This window comes from Carcharodon carcharias, chromosome 12 (assembly GCF_017639515.1).
Source record: "Carcharodon carcharias isolate sCarCar2 chromosome 12, sCarCar2.pri, whole genome shotgun sequence".
NCBI classification, from domain to species: Eukaryota; Metazoa; Chordata; class Chondrichthyes; order Lamniformes; family Lamnidae; genus Carcharodon; species Carcharodon carcharias.
The window spans coordinates 65,353,870-65,373,671 of NC_054478.1; the positions used below are offsets into that span (position 1 = coordinate 65,353,870).

The window sequence follows — 19,802 nt, forward strand, 5'->3', positions numbered from 1 at the left end:
CGCCATTGTTAATAACTTCAATCTTATTGAGTAATTAGTGTTTAAAAACAAAGAAAGGCTACTATTCTATTAATGTTCTTGTCATCTATACTTGTCATTGTTTGCAGGATGGAAAAAACTTTATTTGGTCAGATGGTAGTGGCACTATATTCAGCCATTGGGCGGAGGAGGGTCCTCACTCATCTTATGATTGTGGGTACATGGATACTAATGGCTACTGGAAGACCACTAACTGTGAAACTCAACTTCAAGGAGCCTTCTGCCAAGTTTTGCGAAGTAAGAATCCAGCTTCAAAACCTTTTAATTCTGAGGCCAATAGTGATGAGGCCAATAGTGATGAGGCCTACAGTGATGAGGTCTACAGTGCTCACCATTATAACGGAGTAAATCAGACAGCAAATTCCAGCATCTGTACAAGCACAAGCACAAATAAACCCAGAAATCCATAAGTTGCTGTTGGAGATAATTCCTCCACAAGATGGGCTGTAATCGTCCTTGCCTATAGACTCAGAATGATAATGTCAGTTGGAGTGGGGGCTGAGAAGGGAAATGGGTGCTCAACAGTTTAGTGGGAATGGGAATGAGGGAACATAACATTAGTCTTGCGGATGAGTTGAGCTTTAGAGGGCACTTCAGGAAGATTATGCTGGGTGTGAGGGGTATAAAGAGAGAGGCAGGAGTCACAAGGACTCTGAAACTTAGGTTCAAATTCAGCCCAGACTGAGAGAATGTATATCTTTTTATTCTGCTGGTGTCTGCAGTGACTTTGACCAGTCCATGGGAAACTTTGTACTAGGTTACTGAAGAAAAGTCCAAGTCAGGGCCAACGGAAAGAGTTAATTATAAAAAAAGCCAATGACTGTTGCCAGCTTTGCAGATAACAAAGTCATAATGGCCACTGCTGAGCTGCATTGAAACAAACTCTCGCAGACACCTTTATGGCCCAGTGAGCACCTGTACCTAGAGTATTTTAGAGCAATACAGACCAATTAGCTAATCTCAGCCACAGTATAATGGCAGAAGTTGGCCTTGGGCTGGGAATTAATGGAGCACGCTGGAGTGAGCTTGGGTGGTGGGCAGGCCTGCATAATCGTAGCGGAGGCTGCACGGCCCTTTCCAGCTGGTGGAAAAACTGTCCCCCATTTAATCAGCAGTAGGAATGAGGTGACAAAGGAGACCCACTTGCTGGTTAATTAGGCTCACTATTGAGCCACTGAAAGGCAATTATCCCTGAGCCCACCAGAAATTAGTGGTGGCTCAGGGATTTTCCCAGACTTGCATGGGTCTCCTATGCCTTCTGAAGGCTGCCCAGCAAACCCTGTCTGTTTTTATATTTCTTACTAGTCTTCTCTCATACTCAAACTTCTCACTCTTTATTTTTTTTGTTAGCACCTTTTGCTGGTTTCTAAACTTTTCCAATCTTCTGGCCTACCACTTATCTGCACAGCATTGTATGCCCTTTCTTTCAATTTGATAACATCTTCAACCTCTTTAGTTATCCACAGATGGTGCATCCTTCTGGCAGAGTCTTTCATCTTCAATGGAATATATCTTTGTTGAGACTTATGAAACATCTCCATAAATGTCTGTCACAGCTTCTCTACCATCTTCCCTTTTAACCTATTTTCACAGTCCACTTTCGCTAACTCTACCTTCAAACCCTTGTAACTGCCTTTATTTAAGCTTAAGGCATGAGTTATGGGCTCACAGTTCTCACTCTCAAACTGAATGTGAATTCATCACGCTATGTTCACTCTTGCTTAGAGCATCCTTTGCTACGAGGTCTTTAATCCCTTCTCATTACTCATTACTCCAAAATAGACTGTTTCCTGTTAGGTTCAAAGAAACTGTCCCAAATACATTCTATGAATTCATCTTCTAGGCTATCTTTGTCAGTTTGATTTGTCCAATCGATGTGAAGATCAAAGTCGCCCATGATTAATGCAGTACCTTTCTCGCAAGCCCCCATTATTTTTTGATGTAAACTGTATCCTCTTTGAGCCATGTATTGAATCTCTAATCTTATTTTCCCTATGCTAATTTGCACGTGGCTCAGGCAGTAATCCAGTGATTATTACCTTTGTGGTTCTGCTTTTTAATTTAGCCCCTAGCTGCTCATACTTCCTTAGCAGAACCTCTTTCTTAGCCCTATCCATGTCATTGGTACCCACATAGACCACGATAACTAGATCCTTCCTCTCCCACTCCAACATCATCTCCAACCCTAAGGAGATGTCCTTAATCCTGGCACCTGGCTGGCAACATAGTCTTCGGGACTCACGTTCTCAAATGCAGAGAACCATATCTGTCCCCTCTAAGTGTCTGCCCCATACTACAACTGCATTCCTTTTAACTACTCCCAGTTGAATGGCTCCCTGCACCAAGACACTATGGTCAGTTTGCCCATCCTCTCTGCAATACTTTCTGTTGCCTATACAAACTGCAAGAATCTTGAACCTGGTGGACCATTGCAAGGACTGAGGCTCTTCAATTACTACCTTCTGGATCCCCATACCTTCCTCACTCGCAGTCACATCCTCCTGTCCCTGACCAAAGTCCAAATTCAAAGCACCTAGCCTGAGGGATGTGACTGCATCCTGAAACAAAATGCCCAGGCAACTTTTCCCCTCTCTGAGGCATCGCAGTGTCTGAAGCTCAGTCTCCAGTCATCAACTCGGAGCTGAAACTCTTCAAGCTGCAGACACTTACTGCAGACCTGGTTGCTGTAGATCTCACAGGTGTCCACCTTTTTCCAGATGGTGTATCTGCTACACGATACCTGTCCTGCCATCTTTACTGTGTTTTATTTAACAAATTAGGTTCAGAAATATCCCTCATTGATTATCTGTAGTTATATCAAGTGGTTTAACTAATTAAGCTATACATTTAATACGATTATTATATGTCCCCAGTATCAGTTTAAACTATTGTCCCCATTTATAGAGAGGGGAAAAAAACTTAAAACTCACTAACCACTCACCTATCTGCTCACCTAATTAATGCTTCCAGCCTCCAGCTCTCACACCCGCGGTCTCTGACTCCCTCTCTCAGACTATTCCTTTTTTGTAAAGGTCAGAACAGCACTTCCACCCTCACTCCACCAGATTCCTTCACTTATAAAATTCCCAAGCTTACACTCTATCTCAATTTCACTTAGTCACGAACTGCTATCTTCATGTTTGTTAACTTTGTGCGCTTAGCAAGGCCAGCTGAAATTCTACAAAGTTGCGTCAGGCACTGCTAACTAGAGAAACCAGTTTGAACTAGCTATCTAATTGATTAACAGTAGCTGCCTCTCCAGCAGGGAGCTTGTTTATGCCTGACAAAGACTGAAAGAAACTTAATTTTAACATTAAATTGTAGTTAAATGATAAATGCAAACTTAACCAGATTTTAGAAAGAGATTAACCCTTAAAATTCCGTCACTTACCAAATTCCAAAGCTTACATTCCTTTCTCAAGCTGCACTGCTATCTTTGTGTTTGCTTACTTTGTACTTGCCTCCTTGCTCCTCTCAATCATCAGCATAATGATGGAAAGTGTCATCAACAGCACTTTCAAACAGCACTCACACAGCAATACACCTATTCACTGATGCTCAGTCTGGGTTCTGCCAACGTCACTTGGCTCCTGACCTCATTACAGCCTTGTTCCAAACATGAAGAAAAGAGTGAACTCCAGAGATGTGGTGAGATTGCCCTTGACAACAAAGCAGCATTTGATCGAGTATGGCAATAAGGAGCCTCGGCAAAACTGGAGTCAATTCGAATCAGGGGGAAAACTCTACATTGGTTGGAGCCATATCTAACACAAAGGAAGAATGTTGAGGTTGTTAGAGGTCAATCACCTCAGTCCAGGACATTGCAGCAGGAGTTCCTCAGGGTGCTGTCCTGGGCCCACCCATCTTCAGCTTTCATCAATGACTTTCCCTCCATCATAATGACAGACGTGGGGATGTTTGCTGATGATTGCACAATGTTCAGTATCATTTGTAACACCTCAGATACTGAAACAGTCCATGTCCATACGCAGCAAGATCTGGACAACATACAGGCTTGAACTGATAAGTGGCAAGATATATTTGTTTCCACACAAGCGCCAGACAATGACCATTTCCAACAAAAGAGAATCTAATGATCTCCTTTGACAAATGCTGGCCTTGCCACTGATGCTCACATGCCATGAAAGAATAAAAGAAGATCAAGGCCATTTTGACACCCAGACCTTATTTAAATAATACCAGAGAGCGATGATGCTCAATGGATTGGGACTGGCACAATATCGCCAGCCAGCAGAAAGTTAAGGGGATAGTTCAAGGTAGCAGAGCACTGCTTCTCCTCCTGCCCTGTCCTCACATCTCCCCACCCCTCCCCACTAAATAAATACCTTTTTGGGGCTATATCCCAGTATAACTGATTAGAGAGTGCATTATGTACAAATACTCAATTATGTTCTCAAATCATAATCTATTTCCATCTTAGGACAACTATTTGCCTACTGCAAGGAACTACCACTCGAAAAAGTTGAGTGTTTTCGCTACCCAATGGCAGACGTCTATAAAAGTGATGGAACCTGGAGGGCCATCATTAAGTAGACAGAAACCAGTTATGAGATTGCTATGTTTTCATTGACCTTGATTTCACCAGATTAATATCGGTCTGTCGGTGTGGGAAGAAAGTCTTTGAATTGAATATTTCTAATTAATCTACTGTTTACAGCTGCAACATCAAGTTTCCCGGCTAAGAAAATGAAGTGCCCGAATGTAGCTAAAGGGTTGCCCTGGATTCCATTCCAAGGCAATTGTTATCTTTTTGACCTGGTTTTATACAATACTTCAAGTTTAACAATGGAAGAAGCTAAAGAAGTTTGCAGAAACCTGGGTAAGACATTCCACCCTGAAAAACATAGCATAAAATCTAATATTCTGTTCATGCTGGTGTAAATTTCAGCTGATATAGAGCTACAGCCTATGTACTATGTTTTACGGTACTTTTAAAGTGGTGGCAAATTCACAAATGTTTGAATCATCCAACAGTTGTGGATCATGATTATACTTCTCTAATTTATTACACATTTTTGATGTACTTTTTCTGCTGTAAGATATTTATGACAGTAAACAAGTCTAACCCCAATAATTTATAGTCAAGTTGCTCTTTCACCTTATAATCTTTCAGATGTTTTCATGCTCAGGAAGTACAATGCCAAAGATACTATAATTAGCCTCATGCCGTCCTTTGTGTCAGTGATCTAAAAATGAAAGCTGTTTACTTGGTATATTTATTCCCCATCAAATTGTCACTATTAAGCTTGTGTATTCATTTTAATCATCCCTGACTGAAATTCCCTTGATTAAGCAATTAAGGGCGGAATTGTCCATTTTAGAAACTAAGCGTGGTGGAGAGCTGGTTTTGCAGCATGTTTCCTGCTGGATGTTGTGGTGGTAATTCACACCCAGTTTTGAGCTCAGAAACTAATTACTCATGTATCAGTGAGTAGCTCTCCGAATCACATGGCCGTTCGGGAACTGATTCATCCACCCCGTTGTGACCTAATGGGGTTGAAGGTCTGAGCGCCACATTTAAATGTCACCCGAACACTCACATTCACTCTCTCCAGCCCTGCTGTGTTCCGGAAACCCTCTCAAGATGGCTACGCCCAAGAAAAAATCTGCAGCTAGGTTCAGAAATGACTCCCTTGAGGCCATCATCTGTGGAGTCCACCAACACTAGGATGTCCTCTACCCAAGGGATGGCTCCAGGAGACCCACCAGCCTCACCTCTCCAGCCTGGGTTGTGGTTGCAAGGGAGATCAGCCCATTAGGCACCCTCAGGCACCCGCCCGAGAAACGCCATTCAGTGCACGGAAAGAATGAATGATCTCAAATGCTCCGCCAGGGTAAGTCAACCTTCAGCTCACTCCAGTCTTGCACTCTCATAATGGCATCATGCACTCAAAGGGTTACACTGTTCAGGAATCTCTCACAATATTAGCGGGGAAGACATCAGCACTGTTTGTCTCATGGATACTTTAACATCACCAGCATCTCATCTATCATGTTGCATAAGCTCCATCCTCAGCCCTTATTGGGGAGGGTTAAGCACACACAGTAGGCATGTATGCTCCCCAAACTCTGCTTCATCCCTTCTCAACATATTTCATCCATTTGTCTTCCTGCAGGCAAAGCTTGCCCACAAGAAGATGGAGAGATCACAGAATGGAGGAAGGATGGTCAACATACAGGAGCTCTCTGAATTCAGGAAGAATGCTGCCAAATTGGCGGGGAAGGACAGAGATTGCTCCTGTGGGCAAGGCAAGATCAACCTCTCACAACAAGCCATTACGGATGAGCCCTCCATGAGTTGATCACATCCTGACATTCACAATGAGTGACATGCAATATTGTATTCAGCCTGTTCATGAACTAAATCTATCTTCTCTCTTACAGGCACCAGCAGGTCTACTCAGACTAGCACAGCCAACATAAACCCCAGCCCACAGCCCACCTCAGAGGAGGATGATGGGGATCCATTCACTGAAGACCTGTCACTGTGTTCACCTGCACTCTCCACCAGCACAGAGACACATACCTCAGTCAGTCATAGTTCTAGATTACACTCAGGGTCACTTTCTGGAGAACACCTCATAAACATGTCTCCACAGCAGTCAAAGGCAGTGACAACCCAGGTCTCTGGCACTCAGAGGACTGCTGGAGATCAGGCTGATTCCGAGTCAGATGATGAGCCTCTGGAAACGGCCATCGCCAACATGCTGGAGACACAACAACAAGCAGTGGAAAATCAGGTACAGCTGCAAGAGGCTTGACAGGCTTGACCAAAGCATGGAGGAGCCCATCCACATTCTGTCAGATGTCTTGGCCCTGACATGCAGGTGCCTCACGCTCACCATGGGAAGGGTGACAGCTGCCTTGGAAACCTTGGTGCAGCAGATCCTGCTGGATTTGCGCTCGGTCCTGCACTCCATCGCTATAAGCATTGGTGGGATCCATCAGTGGCTAGGCGAGGGGGAGGTGTGAGGCACCTTGACCTCCTTCCAGGAACCTCTTCTCCTCCCTCCAGGAGCCCATTCTCCTCAAGGAATCAGGCAAGGAACCTTGGACACCCACAGGAAGGAAGGTCAGCAGCTGGAGACCCTGGGGCATCCTCCCAGCTGACTCCAAGAGTGTTCAGATGATCCCAATCCCCTCTGCCTCTGACCCCATCACCTCCAGCTGTACAGGTCAAGGAGGCTGGGGTCCTCCAGGTCTCAGCTTTCTGGAGGACATCTGCCAAAGTCATCACAGACAACAGGCCGTAGCAGTCAGCAGGCTGCCCCTATTTCTGCTGCGAATGTCAGAGATGTACCAAGACATAGCAGTAGGGTTAGAAAAATAAAGAAATTTCGACATCACTTTTGGGTCATGGGCATTCAATCACCGAATATATCAAGCACCTTTGTAAATACATTTTCTGTACATGAAAATGGTCTTATCATTTGAAAGCATTATGCATATGCATCTATGTGCCCTCTTATTGCGAGGGTGTGCCAGGCTCCCACTCAGTGATCGCCTCCCTTTGTGAACCTCACATTCATGTCATGTGTAGCTGACTCAATAGTTATTTGACCCTTGTGTTATGTCAGGGAGATTGGTCAAACTCTTTACCGGAAGTGTTCGCAAAAATGCATTATTAACTCCTTAAGACAACATTGAGTTAGGCGTCCTCAATAGCCTTGGAAGGGTGGCCTGTAATTGTGTCTCAAAATGAGATGGCTGTCTTCATTAAAATAAAACAAAATTCTGTGGATGCTGGAAATCTGAAACAAAAACAGGAAATGCTGGAAAAACTCAGCAGGTCTGACAGCATCTGTGGAGAGAGAAACAAAGTTAACGTTTTGAGTCCGTATGACCTGAAGAAGGGTCATACTGACTCGAACTGTTAACTTTGTTTCTCTCTCCATAGATGCTGTCAGACCTGCTGAGTTTTTCCAGCATTTTCTGTTTTTCTTATGGTTGTCTTCACTGTCTTCAAAGCATAAGACCTGCAGCCATGATGGTCTCTCCAACCATATGCTCATCTCAGTGCCCGCTAAACGTTTCTCACTAAGGTGGTGATGACTGCATCAAGTCCTTTGATGCAGCATTTGTGCTATTGTGCCAACTTTTCATTGTCCGAGGTGCTCTCAGCCTCCTCCATGTCTCCCTCTGGCAAAGGATTCCCCTTTGAAGTGCCAGGTTTTGAAGGGCGCAACAGGCCACGATTATGCAGGACACCCTCTCTGGAGAGCACTGCAGAGTTCCAACATTAGTAGTGCATCTTCAATGATCTGCTCAATGATGCATCGTGTCGAGCTATGCGCCGCATTGTATCTCTTCTCCGAAGCACTCTGAAGATGATGCAAGGGTGTCATGAGCCACCGTTTGAGCATCCGTCCCTTATCCCAAGCAACTAACCCTGTAATTGCTGAGGCGCTTCAAAAATGTTAGGCAGCTGGGAGAGACTCAGGATGTATGAATCATGGTGACTTCCAGTGTACCTGATACAAATGTACATGATGTGATTCTGACAATCACACACCAGTTGAATGTTCAGGGAGTGGAACCCTTTCCTGTTAATGAACATCAGGGGCTGGTGCCATGAGCTCTCAAAGCCACATGTGGGAAACCGATTGCACCCTGTACTCCAAAGAAGCCTGAAATAGCTCCAAACTCCAGAAGTCTAGCAGCCTGGCTAGCTTCATTGAGTATGAAGCTCACATAATGATCAGCCTTACTGTAGAGGGCATCTGTCACCTCCTTGATACATTTATGTGCTGAGGACTGTGCAATGGTGCATAGGTCCTCTGTGGATCCCTGGAACTATCCGCAGGCAAAAAAATTGAGTGCGGTGGTGACCTTCAGGGGCACTGGCAAGGGATGTCCTCCCAGTCCATGGGGTGTTAGATCCTCCTGCAGAATGTGGCAGGTATGAATCACCACATCTCTTGACAAGCGCAGACATGTGCTGCATTGTGTTTTGTTCATCCCCAGATAGGAACAGCATCTTCGGTAGACCCTTGGTCGTGCGAGTTGCTGCCTTGGGTTTAACCTCCTAATCCTCTGATTCTTGCTGGGGCTCCTTGGACCATTGACCTCAAGCCAGGCCTCCTCTTGAAGCTGGGCTAGGCGGCGCAGGGCCCTTCCTCTCCTTAATAAGATCATTGCCATCAAGAAGACAGCATTGAATGCAGGCTCCATTATTCAATCCTCCTTTTCACTGTAGACTGATAGATGCAACAGATTAATGAATAATGGGCAAATGTGGTAGACCTCCCACTCGCAAATCGAAAGCCACTGTCATGCCCTAGAGCTGCATCTGCGCTACTAGCTTTTCGCTGATAGAGCTTTGTAGCTGAGGTGCAAACAAGGTGACCAAGATGCCAACCCTGATACTTAACATCTCAATCCCATAAAAGTTGGAAGAGGTTTGGACACGTTCATGAAATGTGCCACCTTACCAAAGGCAGTCCTGCAATCTTTGATCTGGTATTCTGATTAAGCTCAACTTGTGCTTCAGCAATGACTGGATGCCCTTTAGCCCATTATCCATACCAACTGGAGAAAGAACATTAGAGGCTTTCATTGATAATCTGGCAGATATGCAGCAGCTGTGCTTCATTTACGGTTGCCTGTATTTTCCAATCCTTCAGATCTCTGTTACTCAAATGGGGCAACTGTATTGTAAAGCCATGAACTCCTGCAGTCTCTCGTTAAAGCGCACCAAAAGGCAATGGATTCCAATGAAACTTTCTCAATGAGGAAGTCTCCCTCTTTTCTCTCAGTTCTGACTGTTTCAGCGTTGTGACTCTAAGAAGTTTGAGGGTGCCCCTGAAAGGGCCCCTTGGTCCAGCCAATGACTCCTCCCACACTGCCTCCCCCCCTCCCCCCCACCCCTCCCCAGTGCAAATTAATTTCCAGTTTTGATTTTAAATTGCGCAATAACTTTGGGGTTTCAAGATGGTGATGCTGCACTTTTATTTTGATACCAGCTTTGACCCTCCCCCTGTCAGTGTTCAGGTCCCTCTAACGTTCCTGAAACCTCACTATGTGCAGGTAGATCTCCCTCCAGTAATTCTCCAGCCTCCCCCAGTAATCCTGGAACCCATTGTCATTGTGGTGGATGATCCACCTCTCCCCCCTGAACCCTGTTGATGCCCCCAAGCCTGATGTGAACCCCTCAGCTCTCCATTCTGAAGCTGTATGCACGGTCACACACACAGGAGAGGCCCTCCCAGGAGAGCTTCGAGTACCTCCCCCAAACTTTATTACATTTCCCTATTTACGGGCTGCAGATGCCTCCCCTAACCATGACCATTCCATCTGCAGCCCAGTAGCGAGCCAGACAAGCCCATCGCCGCTGACTGAAAAACGATGAACACACCAAGCTGTGCCTTATCCCACTTGAGCACATGGGCCTTGCCTCTCCCTGAAGCAGGAGTACGATGTGTGTGCCATGCATAACCCTGTAGCATGGCCTGCAAAACCCCAGGACTGCCTTTAATATCTCACCCTAACTATGAGGTGTACAAAGCACCAGGACGGCCTTTAGTCTCTCACTCTGACCTCATGGCCCCAGACCAGGGACTATGACTGTCTTTCAGTGAGCTCTCCTGTTCCCTCATGACTGATCACAACACAGTCTCCCTTTCCCTACAACTCATCCCTCTTGTGCCAGCCTAACACAAATCCCAACAATCTCCTATTCTGGAACTTGTGTGCATCCCTTCCCATTCATACAGTTCGGTTCCCATCCACCCTTCTGTGTCTGTGTTCCAGTCTTCTCTGTCGGGCTCCAGACTCCCCACCTTTGGTCTCCCCTCTGCCTGCCATTGTTCCTCCCCCCACACCTTCCACCTCCACCATGCCCCATTGACCCCCATGTCTCCGTCATCCTCTCCCCCGCCCCACTTCCTGGACACAATGATGGCCTCTGTTTCAGGGTGCAGCCTTGTCTGAGAGCTGCTGCACAGTAGTGTCCTCCCAGAGTATGCAAGCACCCAAGGTGAGCAAACCAACCCTACACCCCAGCCTGTGTGGCATTACACTGCCATTGCTAAGAAACTGGAGCAGCGCTGTTACAGGTAGGCTTTGAATGTTGCACTCACCTCGAAGTCACGAATGAAGTGCGGGCATACAGCTGCATGCCACTTATTTCTATATGATATTTAGACCAGTCTAATTTCCCGCTGGCCCGGCACAAGATTGGGAGCAGGAACATGATTCCAGCAAGTAGTGTTTTTAATGAGCATTCATGACATGGTAATACATGCAAATGGCATTCCCAACATGGATTGTGAGTAAACCTGACCTGCCATTGACCTGCCGTTAAAGTGTTGAGGGGAAAATTCCAAACTGATTTCCTGCCAGTAGGAATCTGATTTTTGGCCTCTCTCCAAATTTTTGCTTCCATTCACCACGAAACTCACCAATGTCAGGACTGAAAAATTTCCACTCTAAGATTCCACTGTTGTTCAATTAATTCCTAAATAGTAAAGTACATTTTGGAGACAAAGGTTGGACTTTCTCTCTAAATCTTCCATGCTGTTTGCCTCACTGCTGCCTCTCTTCTCCCACTTACAAATCAATTTTCTCTTGATGCAATTTCAACCTGACTAAATTTCTGCAATGGCCATCCACTGCAATCTGAATCAACCTCCGTACCATAATCCAACCAGACTTCTCTTACCCTGATTGCCAAGGCTATTCAATAATGAGTGCCGATCATTTTATTTTCCCACAATTCAACTTCCCTGTTTACTTACCTCCTAATTGAATCCTCTAAGCTTGTTCTGCACAATATTTACCTTTTAAACTTCCCAACTTAGTCTAAAGGATTAGAGCTCATAAAATCGGGCCTGAAACTATCTGCTTCCTCTTCAATGTCACTTCCCAAGGCTGCTACACCTTCATTAACAGAAACAAGCACTGAGCAAACCCAGCCTTAGCATCTCAGGTATACACACTCAGTATGATCTATTTTAAAATATCCAGGTTTCCCCAGATCACTGCTGGGAAACACTTTCCAAGCTTTGGGGAATGAAAGGAATTAATTTTTTCACCTCTTCCTGTGTACAAGCTTCTGGAAAAGATATTACCCCAATGACCCACTCTTTCAGGATTGCAGCACTCAGCAGCAATGTGAATTGAAACCTGGACAGAACATCTGTGATCAGCTAATTGCACATTCAGCCCACACTGAAACTTTTTAATAGTGAAGGCTCAAAACAGCAGTGCTTTTCGTGCCCTGTCTGTAGTCTATGATGTGTATGGAGGGATGGTCTACTGCTGAGAATATCTAGTATGGTAGCCTGCAAGCCAACATTGCACTTGCGAGCAGCCATGGTCACCAACCACAAGTTCCCAGTTCATCTCATGATGCTGATCAACAGTCCTCGGCTATACTGGCTCAATCTTGTCATTTTCCTTTTTCATTCACAGGATGTGGGCTTCACTGGCTGGGCCAGCATTTATTGCCCATCCCTAGTTGTCCTTGAGGAGGTGCTGGTGAGCTGCCTTCTTGAACTGCTGCAGTCCATGTAGTACAGGTACACCCACAGTGCTGTTAGGAAGGGAGTTCCAGGACTTTGACCAAGCGACAGTGAAGGAATGGCAATATTTCTAAGTCAGGATGGTGAGTGACTTGGAGGGGAACTACCAGGTGGTGGTGTTCCCATCTACTTGCTGCTCTTGCCCTTCTAGGTGGTAGTGGTCATGGGTTTGGAAGGTGCTGTTGAAGGAGCCTCGGTGAATCCCTGTAGTGCACCTTGTAGATGGTACACACTGCTGCTACTGTGCGCCAGTGATGGAGGGAGTGAATGTTTGTAGATGTGAGGCCAATCTAGCTGCTTTGTCCTGGACGATGTCAAACTTCTTGAGTGTTGTGGGTGCTGCGCTCATCCAAGCAAGTGGGAAGTATTCCATCACACTCTTGACTTGTGCCTTGTAGATGATGGACAGGCTTTGGGGAGTGAGGAGGAGAGTTGCTCGTCGCACGATTCCTAGCCTCTGACCTGCTCTTGTAGCTACAGTATTTATATGGCTAGTCCAGTTCAGTTTCTGATTAATGGTAACCCCCGGGATGTTGATGGTGAGGGATTCAGTGATGGCAATGCCATTGAACATCAAGGGATGATGGTTGGATTCTCTCTTGTTGGAGGTGGTCATTGCCTGGCACGTGTGTAGTGCAAATGTTACTTGCTGCTTGCCAGCCCAAGCCTGTATATTGTGTCAGTCTTGCAGCATTTGGACATGGATTGCTTCAGTATCTGAAGAATCGTGAATGGTGCTGAACATTGTGCAATCATCAGCGAACATTCCCACTTCTGACCTTATGATGGAAGGAAGGTCATTGATAAAGCAGCTGAAGATGGTTGGGTCAAGGACACTACCCTGAGGAACTCCTGCAGTGATGTCCTGGAGCTGAGATGACTGACCTCCAACAACCACAACCATCTTCCTTTGTGTTAGGTATGACTCCAACCAGCGGAGATTTTTCCCCCAGATTCCCATTGACTCAAGTTTTGCTAGGGCTCCTTGATGTCACACTCAGTCAAACGCTGCCTTGATGTCAAGGGCAGTCACTCTCGCCTCACCTCGGAGTTCAGCTCTTTTGTCCATGTTTGAACCAAGGCTGTAATGAGGTCAGGAGCTGAGGCATCCCCCTGAGGAAATTTGAATAGCCCAGATGACTTTGCAATAGGCATCCAAGCAAGGACTCTTGCTCAAATGGAATGAAGGCTTGGAAAAGAATTGAAAATACTTAAGGACTATTAGAAGCTATGGCAGCTTTGTACAAATATTCAGAAAATGTTTTTTTTCTGCATGTCATTTGAAGAACCAGCGTGAAAAGAAGTACCTAAGTGCTCCAATCTGTGATCCTGGCAAGGGGACTTTGCAAATAATCTTGGAATAGCTCTGAATCATAGTCACACAATGTTAACTGCAGCCAAGATAAGGACTAGGATCTACTTAATCCACAAATTCACTGGGACCAGTTGGTTATTGCACCCATCCACCCACCTTGTTTTCTCAATAGCAAAGTATTTTGCACTAGTATGGGCAGGAAGTGCTTATACAAATCATGGCACAGTGGGAATCATCAATAGGGTGCTGAAAACAACACAGTCTGGCTTCCTGTACATTTGCATATGTTGTTGTTCCTCTCCGAGGAGAAGCAGCAATAATCAAAGGCTACAACTAATCCTTAGCAAACCTGAACCTGCCTATTACTAAACATCAAAGACAATTGGCGGTGGATGTGGGAAATCAGCAGGACCAAGAATCTTTTCTTGGACTCGAACTCAAGTTCTGTCGAAGGGTCATGAGGACTCGAAACGTCAACTCTTTTCTTCTCCGCCGATGCTGCCAGACCTGCTGAGTTTTTCCAGGTAATTCTGTTTTTGTTTTTGTTTTGGATTTCCAGCATCCGCAGTTTTTTTGTTTTTATGGACCAAGAATCAATATTGCCCAAGTGGGGCCCAATTCCCAGGTTTCCAAGCTGACAGCTAATATAACCAGGATAAGTGTTTTTAAAAAAGTTAAAAGCCAACTCTCAGCTTGGTGCTATGAAAATCAGCTTACCAGGTACCTTAAAACCTCTTTTCTGGGGACATGGGTGTAGTGAGGCTGGCACCAGGAGCCAGACAGTGAAGGTTGGCAGCCTACATTTTCCTGCTTTGCTCCCCCCAAAATACCCCAAAACCTCCATATCACCTTTTCTTAGTCCTTCCAGAAGTTTGAACTTGCTCCCCAATTCCCTGCGACCCAGAACCAGTACCTTTCACTCCATACAGTACTCGAACACCATAGATCCCCATTCCCCAAGGCTGACAGGCTTGCTTTTCCTCTTAAACTCCGCCACTATTCCAGATCTCTGAGACATTACTCCCAACACTCAAATTTGACACCCTCTAGGAGTACTCCCTATATGACATGGTTTTCCTCCCAATTCTCAGATACCCTATATCTTCCTTCCAGTGCTGGTTAATTCGGGGATCTCTTCCCAGAACCATCTATGCTCTCATCTATGGCATCTCATTTTCACTGAAGCCAGGACCTAATTTTGAGCAAAATTTACTGTCACTAGTAAAGCATTAAAGAAACCTACTTGTCTCTAGAGATCATTGTGAACCAAGGGAAACTTCTTAGTCAGAACTTGTTTGAATGAATCGGATTCTCCATATATAGTGTTTCTTCACCAAGCTCAAAAAGCTGCCCCTGCTGTGGTAGACTCTCTGCAAGTTGCCTTGCTCAACTTGGGCTTTTAGGACCTCTCTCTACATTTCTTTCTTGTTCCATTGTGATATATTTGTCAGTGTGCTTTGAGCTATGGCCAGGAATAAAAGCTACTTGTTGCTATTCGCTTCTCTCACTGCTGTGATGACATTTGAAATGTTTTTCTTTAATCATTCTAACTCAATATCTGGCCTGGATGAAAACACTTACTCTTCGAGCATTTATGCAATTGTGGAATACTTTAGTTTACCATTAATAACATTTGATGTATTTCATAACAAGTTGGCCTTTTGACTCCCTTTTCGCCAGACCTCTATTTACTCTTTTTAGGCAGTGATAGGAATATTGACAGCAATGTTAAGCATGAGAGAATCATCAGTTGTCATTTCTCCTGACATTCCACCATTCATTACTCATGCCTACTTTCTTGTAAAGATCAGTGAATGCAAGAAAGTCAGGTCCCTTGATTTTATATTTTCTAATCTTTCAACCACAAAGTAAGTTCAAATTTTTTCTGTGTCATAAACAGTCTTAAGTATTGGTATTTCCTAAAAGAAGTAACTCATTTAGTAAGTTCAACACACACTTAGCAAACAGAAAGACAAGTAGGAGGGTGGTTTTTGCATTCATGGAAACTTACTCTGACCTTCTGCATCTTACAGCTACAAAATCTTTTATTTTGCACATTAAAAACGAAGAGGAAAACAACTTTGTTTATGAACAAGTCAAAACATACAGCCACATTGTAGATGAGATTTGGTTGGGCATCGTATTTGATGTAGCTGGTAAGTAATGACAAAGCATACTTAATGAAGTAAAGTTCAGGATAGAGTACTTTTTATTATAAGTACTGCCTTGTATCAAAGAAACTAACCATTTCATCTTAAATTCTTGAAAAAGTTATAGCATTTCGTACCTTTTTCAAGATCTATAGTAGGTAGTCAGCATACACAGTTACAATGAGATGCTAAATAGATAAAATAATATTGTGCCTTTTACAGATTTCCAAGCAAATCAAGTAAACAATTATATTTATCTGTGTGTTAATTTTATATTTGCCTAATGTGTATTTGTCAATTAAAACAAAAAAAATGTTCATTTGCTCTACACATAGCTGGGCTGGTTCCTAGGTGGCCCCTTCAATTAAGCAGTGGTGTGCAGGAAGTTGTGGTCAGGGAATTGTGAGCTTGCAGCCCCTGACTTTCAGTCCATTTAAATTAATAAGTAGGAAATCAAGCACTGCAAGCCCACAATTTCCAAAGCAGTGCATTTTGCAACTGTTGCTCCTCCCCAAGTCATCTGATTGAAGGATCAGCCCTAATTTGACTAAGATAAATAATACAACCATAGGCACCTGAAAGATTCTTATCCCTTTAGCAGGTTTTCGGAAGAAATTTGTATAACGTTCCCTTCTTAAATCATGTATGGTTTTTAGACCCTTTTTGGGCATTGGCTTCAGTTAATTTTCTTATGTCACATGCCAATCTACAGCAAGTTCTGAAAAATGTTTGTATGCTAGCATTACCAACTGTTTTAGATCCAACCTTGTGTATTAGTTACAGAAAACATTTCTCAATCACACAATGTTTTTGACAGCTAGGTTGCATAAATCATGGCTGAACATGCCAAACTCTTAGTGGATTAATTCCATTTATTGTTAGCCATTTCATTTTAGAGGAGGGAACAACAAATGTACCTCAGGAAAGTGCTTGCAGCAAACAATACTGCCGCTTGCAAACCATGAGCAGTGCTGATGTGATTTATTAAGCTGTAGTCATCACAGGAAGTTGTCTGATTCATTGAATAGCTGTGGGGAACAGTGTTAATATGTGTGGAACAGCTGTATTTGTGTATACAGTTTTGCTGGAATGTGGCACTGAATATGCTTTGTTATAGTTATCTTCATTATGTTACATTGCAGATAATGCATTCAAATGGTTTGATGGAACCCCAGTAACTTACTCAAACTGGGGTGCAGAAGAACCTGATGCAAATAATTTTACTGTTGGTTTTTGTGCTGCAATGAAGTCCTCTGACGGTGCATGGTTTATGACTGATTGTGCTGAGGGTCTTGGAGCTGTTTGCCAAACAGGTATGGAGCAAAAGTCTTCAAGGATAGAACTGAAATATTAAAACTAATAAAGCACTAGTTTCGTTAACAAACATGAATTTTACTTTAGTGTTTTAGTAAGTTAAAATGGTCAGAAGTGTAACCTGATGTATCTTGATATACAAAATAAATTAATGAGGGCTTTTGGCAATTGTGGAAATGTACTCCGTGAATAACTGAATCATGCAGACAAAGAACATGTCAGGTTCAGTCCCCAGGCTTTGCTGAGCCTGGACAGCAACTAGCCTTGATCTTTCCAGCTATAAGGAAAATCAGCCAGAATTCCTGCTTCCCTTTGCTCATTGGATGTTTGCATAAAGACAGGATTTGATTCCCACTGTTAATCTCGCCTCCAGAATGACTGTTGAGACTTACACACAAATAATAGCTGCTTAAAGCGAGATCATGACCTGTGAATCTGTACCCCAACAAGGAGTCAAGAGAAGAAAATTAGTGAGAGAGAAAAATAAGTGAAATATAAAGGAATGATCTACAAAACACATCACCTGATTGAAAAAACTGAGGTCTCTAAATTCAGCCAAGGCCTGTTTTCCAAGTGCTAATCATCCTTCAAAACCTCCTGTAAGGCAGACAGCAAGCACATGATCATTGAGTTGGAAGCTCAGTTAATTTTCTTATGTCACACAATGCCAATCTATAAGAGAGAGCAAGTTCTGGAAAAAGTTTGTATACTAGCATTACCAACTGTTTTAGATCCAACCTGGTATATTAGTTACAGGAAACATTTCCCAATCACCATCAATCTCACAAATTTTGACAGCTTGATTGCATTGATCATGGCTCAGCGTCTAAAAAATCAGCGTGCAGCACCCACACCTGAAAAAGGAATTAGACCTTTTATCCCTGCAACTAAAGGATCTAAAGCCTAAGGCCCCCATTGCATCACTGGTTTGCCCTAAGGCAGCTGGCGCCAGATACATTCAGGTAAATCATGCTACAGCCAAGATTTTAAGATATACTTACTTTAAGGTGGAACCAGTCTGCCGCCCATTCTCATACCACCCTTTTGATTGCTGCCATTCAGGAATTGTAGTTCTAATTCTGTACTGCCAGAGTTCTACACCTGTTTGCTCTCACATCAACTTGTCCAAGATTAGGATAATCTGAATATTAGGGTCAGCTGCCCATGCCATTTATTGTGCCATTTGAAGTGCCTATCCTGTGGACCTATTGGGATTTCTGGGCAGCGTTTACCGCTATGTCAGCAGAGGAGATTCAGATCTTTCTGGCTGAAAGTATAAGACTGCATTTATTCCTTTTCTTGGGGAATCTGAAATTCCCCAAACGTCTTCAAAAATTCTCAGTCACTGATCTCTCTGCCTCCAATCGACAGCCGTGGCCTTTGAAATCCATGTCATGAGCCCAACTTGTACTGTAGGTCCACTGCTTTGTGGAGGTGTTCTTAAACAGTTATCTGTACAGCAAGCAGAACTAACTGAACTTCCATGGTTGCACAGCATCCTACCAATCCCATTCCAAAATATAAATTCAAAATGGAAGGTATAAAACAGAAATAATGCTTCCCATCAAAATTTGTCTTCAGAACAATAATGGAGGAGAAACAATTCGATTATTCATTCCTGTCCCTCAGCTACCACTATATTAGCTTTCTGTCCTCCAAGCCAATGATTTCTGAGGCTAGTATATTTATTTTTAAATGGGAATTCATTATGTATGCTTGCTGTTCCATATCTTGTAGATTTCAAATGTGTATTACAGAACTAGATGGCATAAGAATACCTGTTCCCTTAATTTGTATCATCTGCCTCGTTGTGTTAGCATCAAGAGTCAATGTCTGGGCAAAATAATATAATGCATGCAATTTTCAGTTATGTACAACCATCAGTCTATGCATTCTGGGAGTTAAGTGTGATTTGTTTTTTGATAATTGCTGAAGAATTTGGCACAACAAGGATCCTATTTTCCCCATTGGTTATCTTAATGGACTGAATTTTCCTGGCCTGTGAAGGTGGGGTTGGAGGTGGGAAGGCCATGAACTTAGGGAGAAGCAGCAGCAGGGTGGCTCCCTGATTCCTTTTCTGCTTCTGGGGAACTTTCCCAGGGGCAAGCTGGGATCATGGTTGGCTGCAAACTCCACAGAGCGGGCAGCCAATTTGGGCAACTAAGACTTCAGATGGGAGCCACTTTTGCAAAGGCACCAGTATTTTTCTGCTGTCAGAGTGATCCCTCCCCCACCAAGTACAGTGGCTTTCATTTCAATCAAAGTGGCCTCCCAGCAGCAGACCAAATGGTCAACAGAGTCAAAGGCCCCATGCCCCTAATTTGAGGCCACAGGGATCAAAGACTGCAGCCGGGGTCATCTTTATTCCTGTGGAGAGGCTTCTGATAGTCCTACAGGCTTTGGGCTTCTTTACTCAATGACTCCTCTGCAGGCACCCAAGGG

The 19,802-nt window shown here is 43.9% G+C and overlaps 1 protein-coding gene across 1 annotated transcript in view; it reads left to right on the forward strand.

Moving 5' to 3' along the window:
* The window catches only part of pla2r1 (phospholipase A2 receptor 1), a 127,968-nt gene that overhangs the window by 100,110 nt on the left and 8,056 nt on the right, over positions 1-19,802 (forward strand). The window contains exons 25-28 of the mRNA XM_041200246.1: positions 108-276; positions 4,718-4,879; positions 15,930-16,052; positions 17,189-17,359. Coding sequence (XP_041056180.1) covers positions 108-276; positions 4,718-4,879; positions 15,930-16,052; positions 17,189-17,359 — 625 coding nt within the window. The remainder of the gene's footprint in view (positions 1-107; positions 277-4,717; positions 4,880-15,929; positions 16,053-17,188; positions 17,360-19,802) is intronic.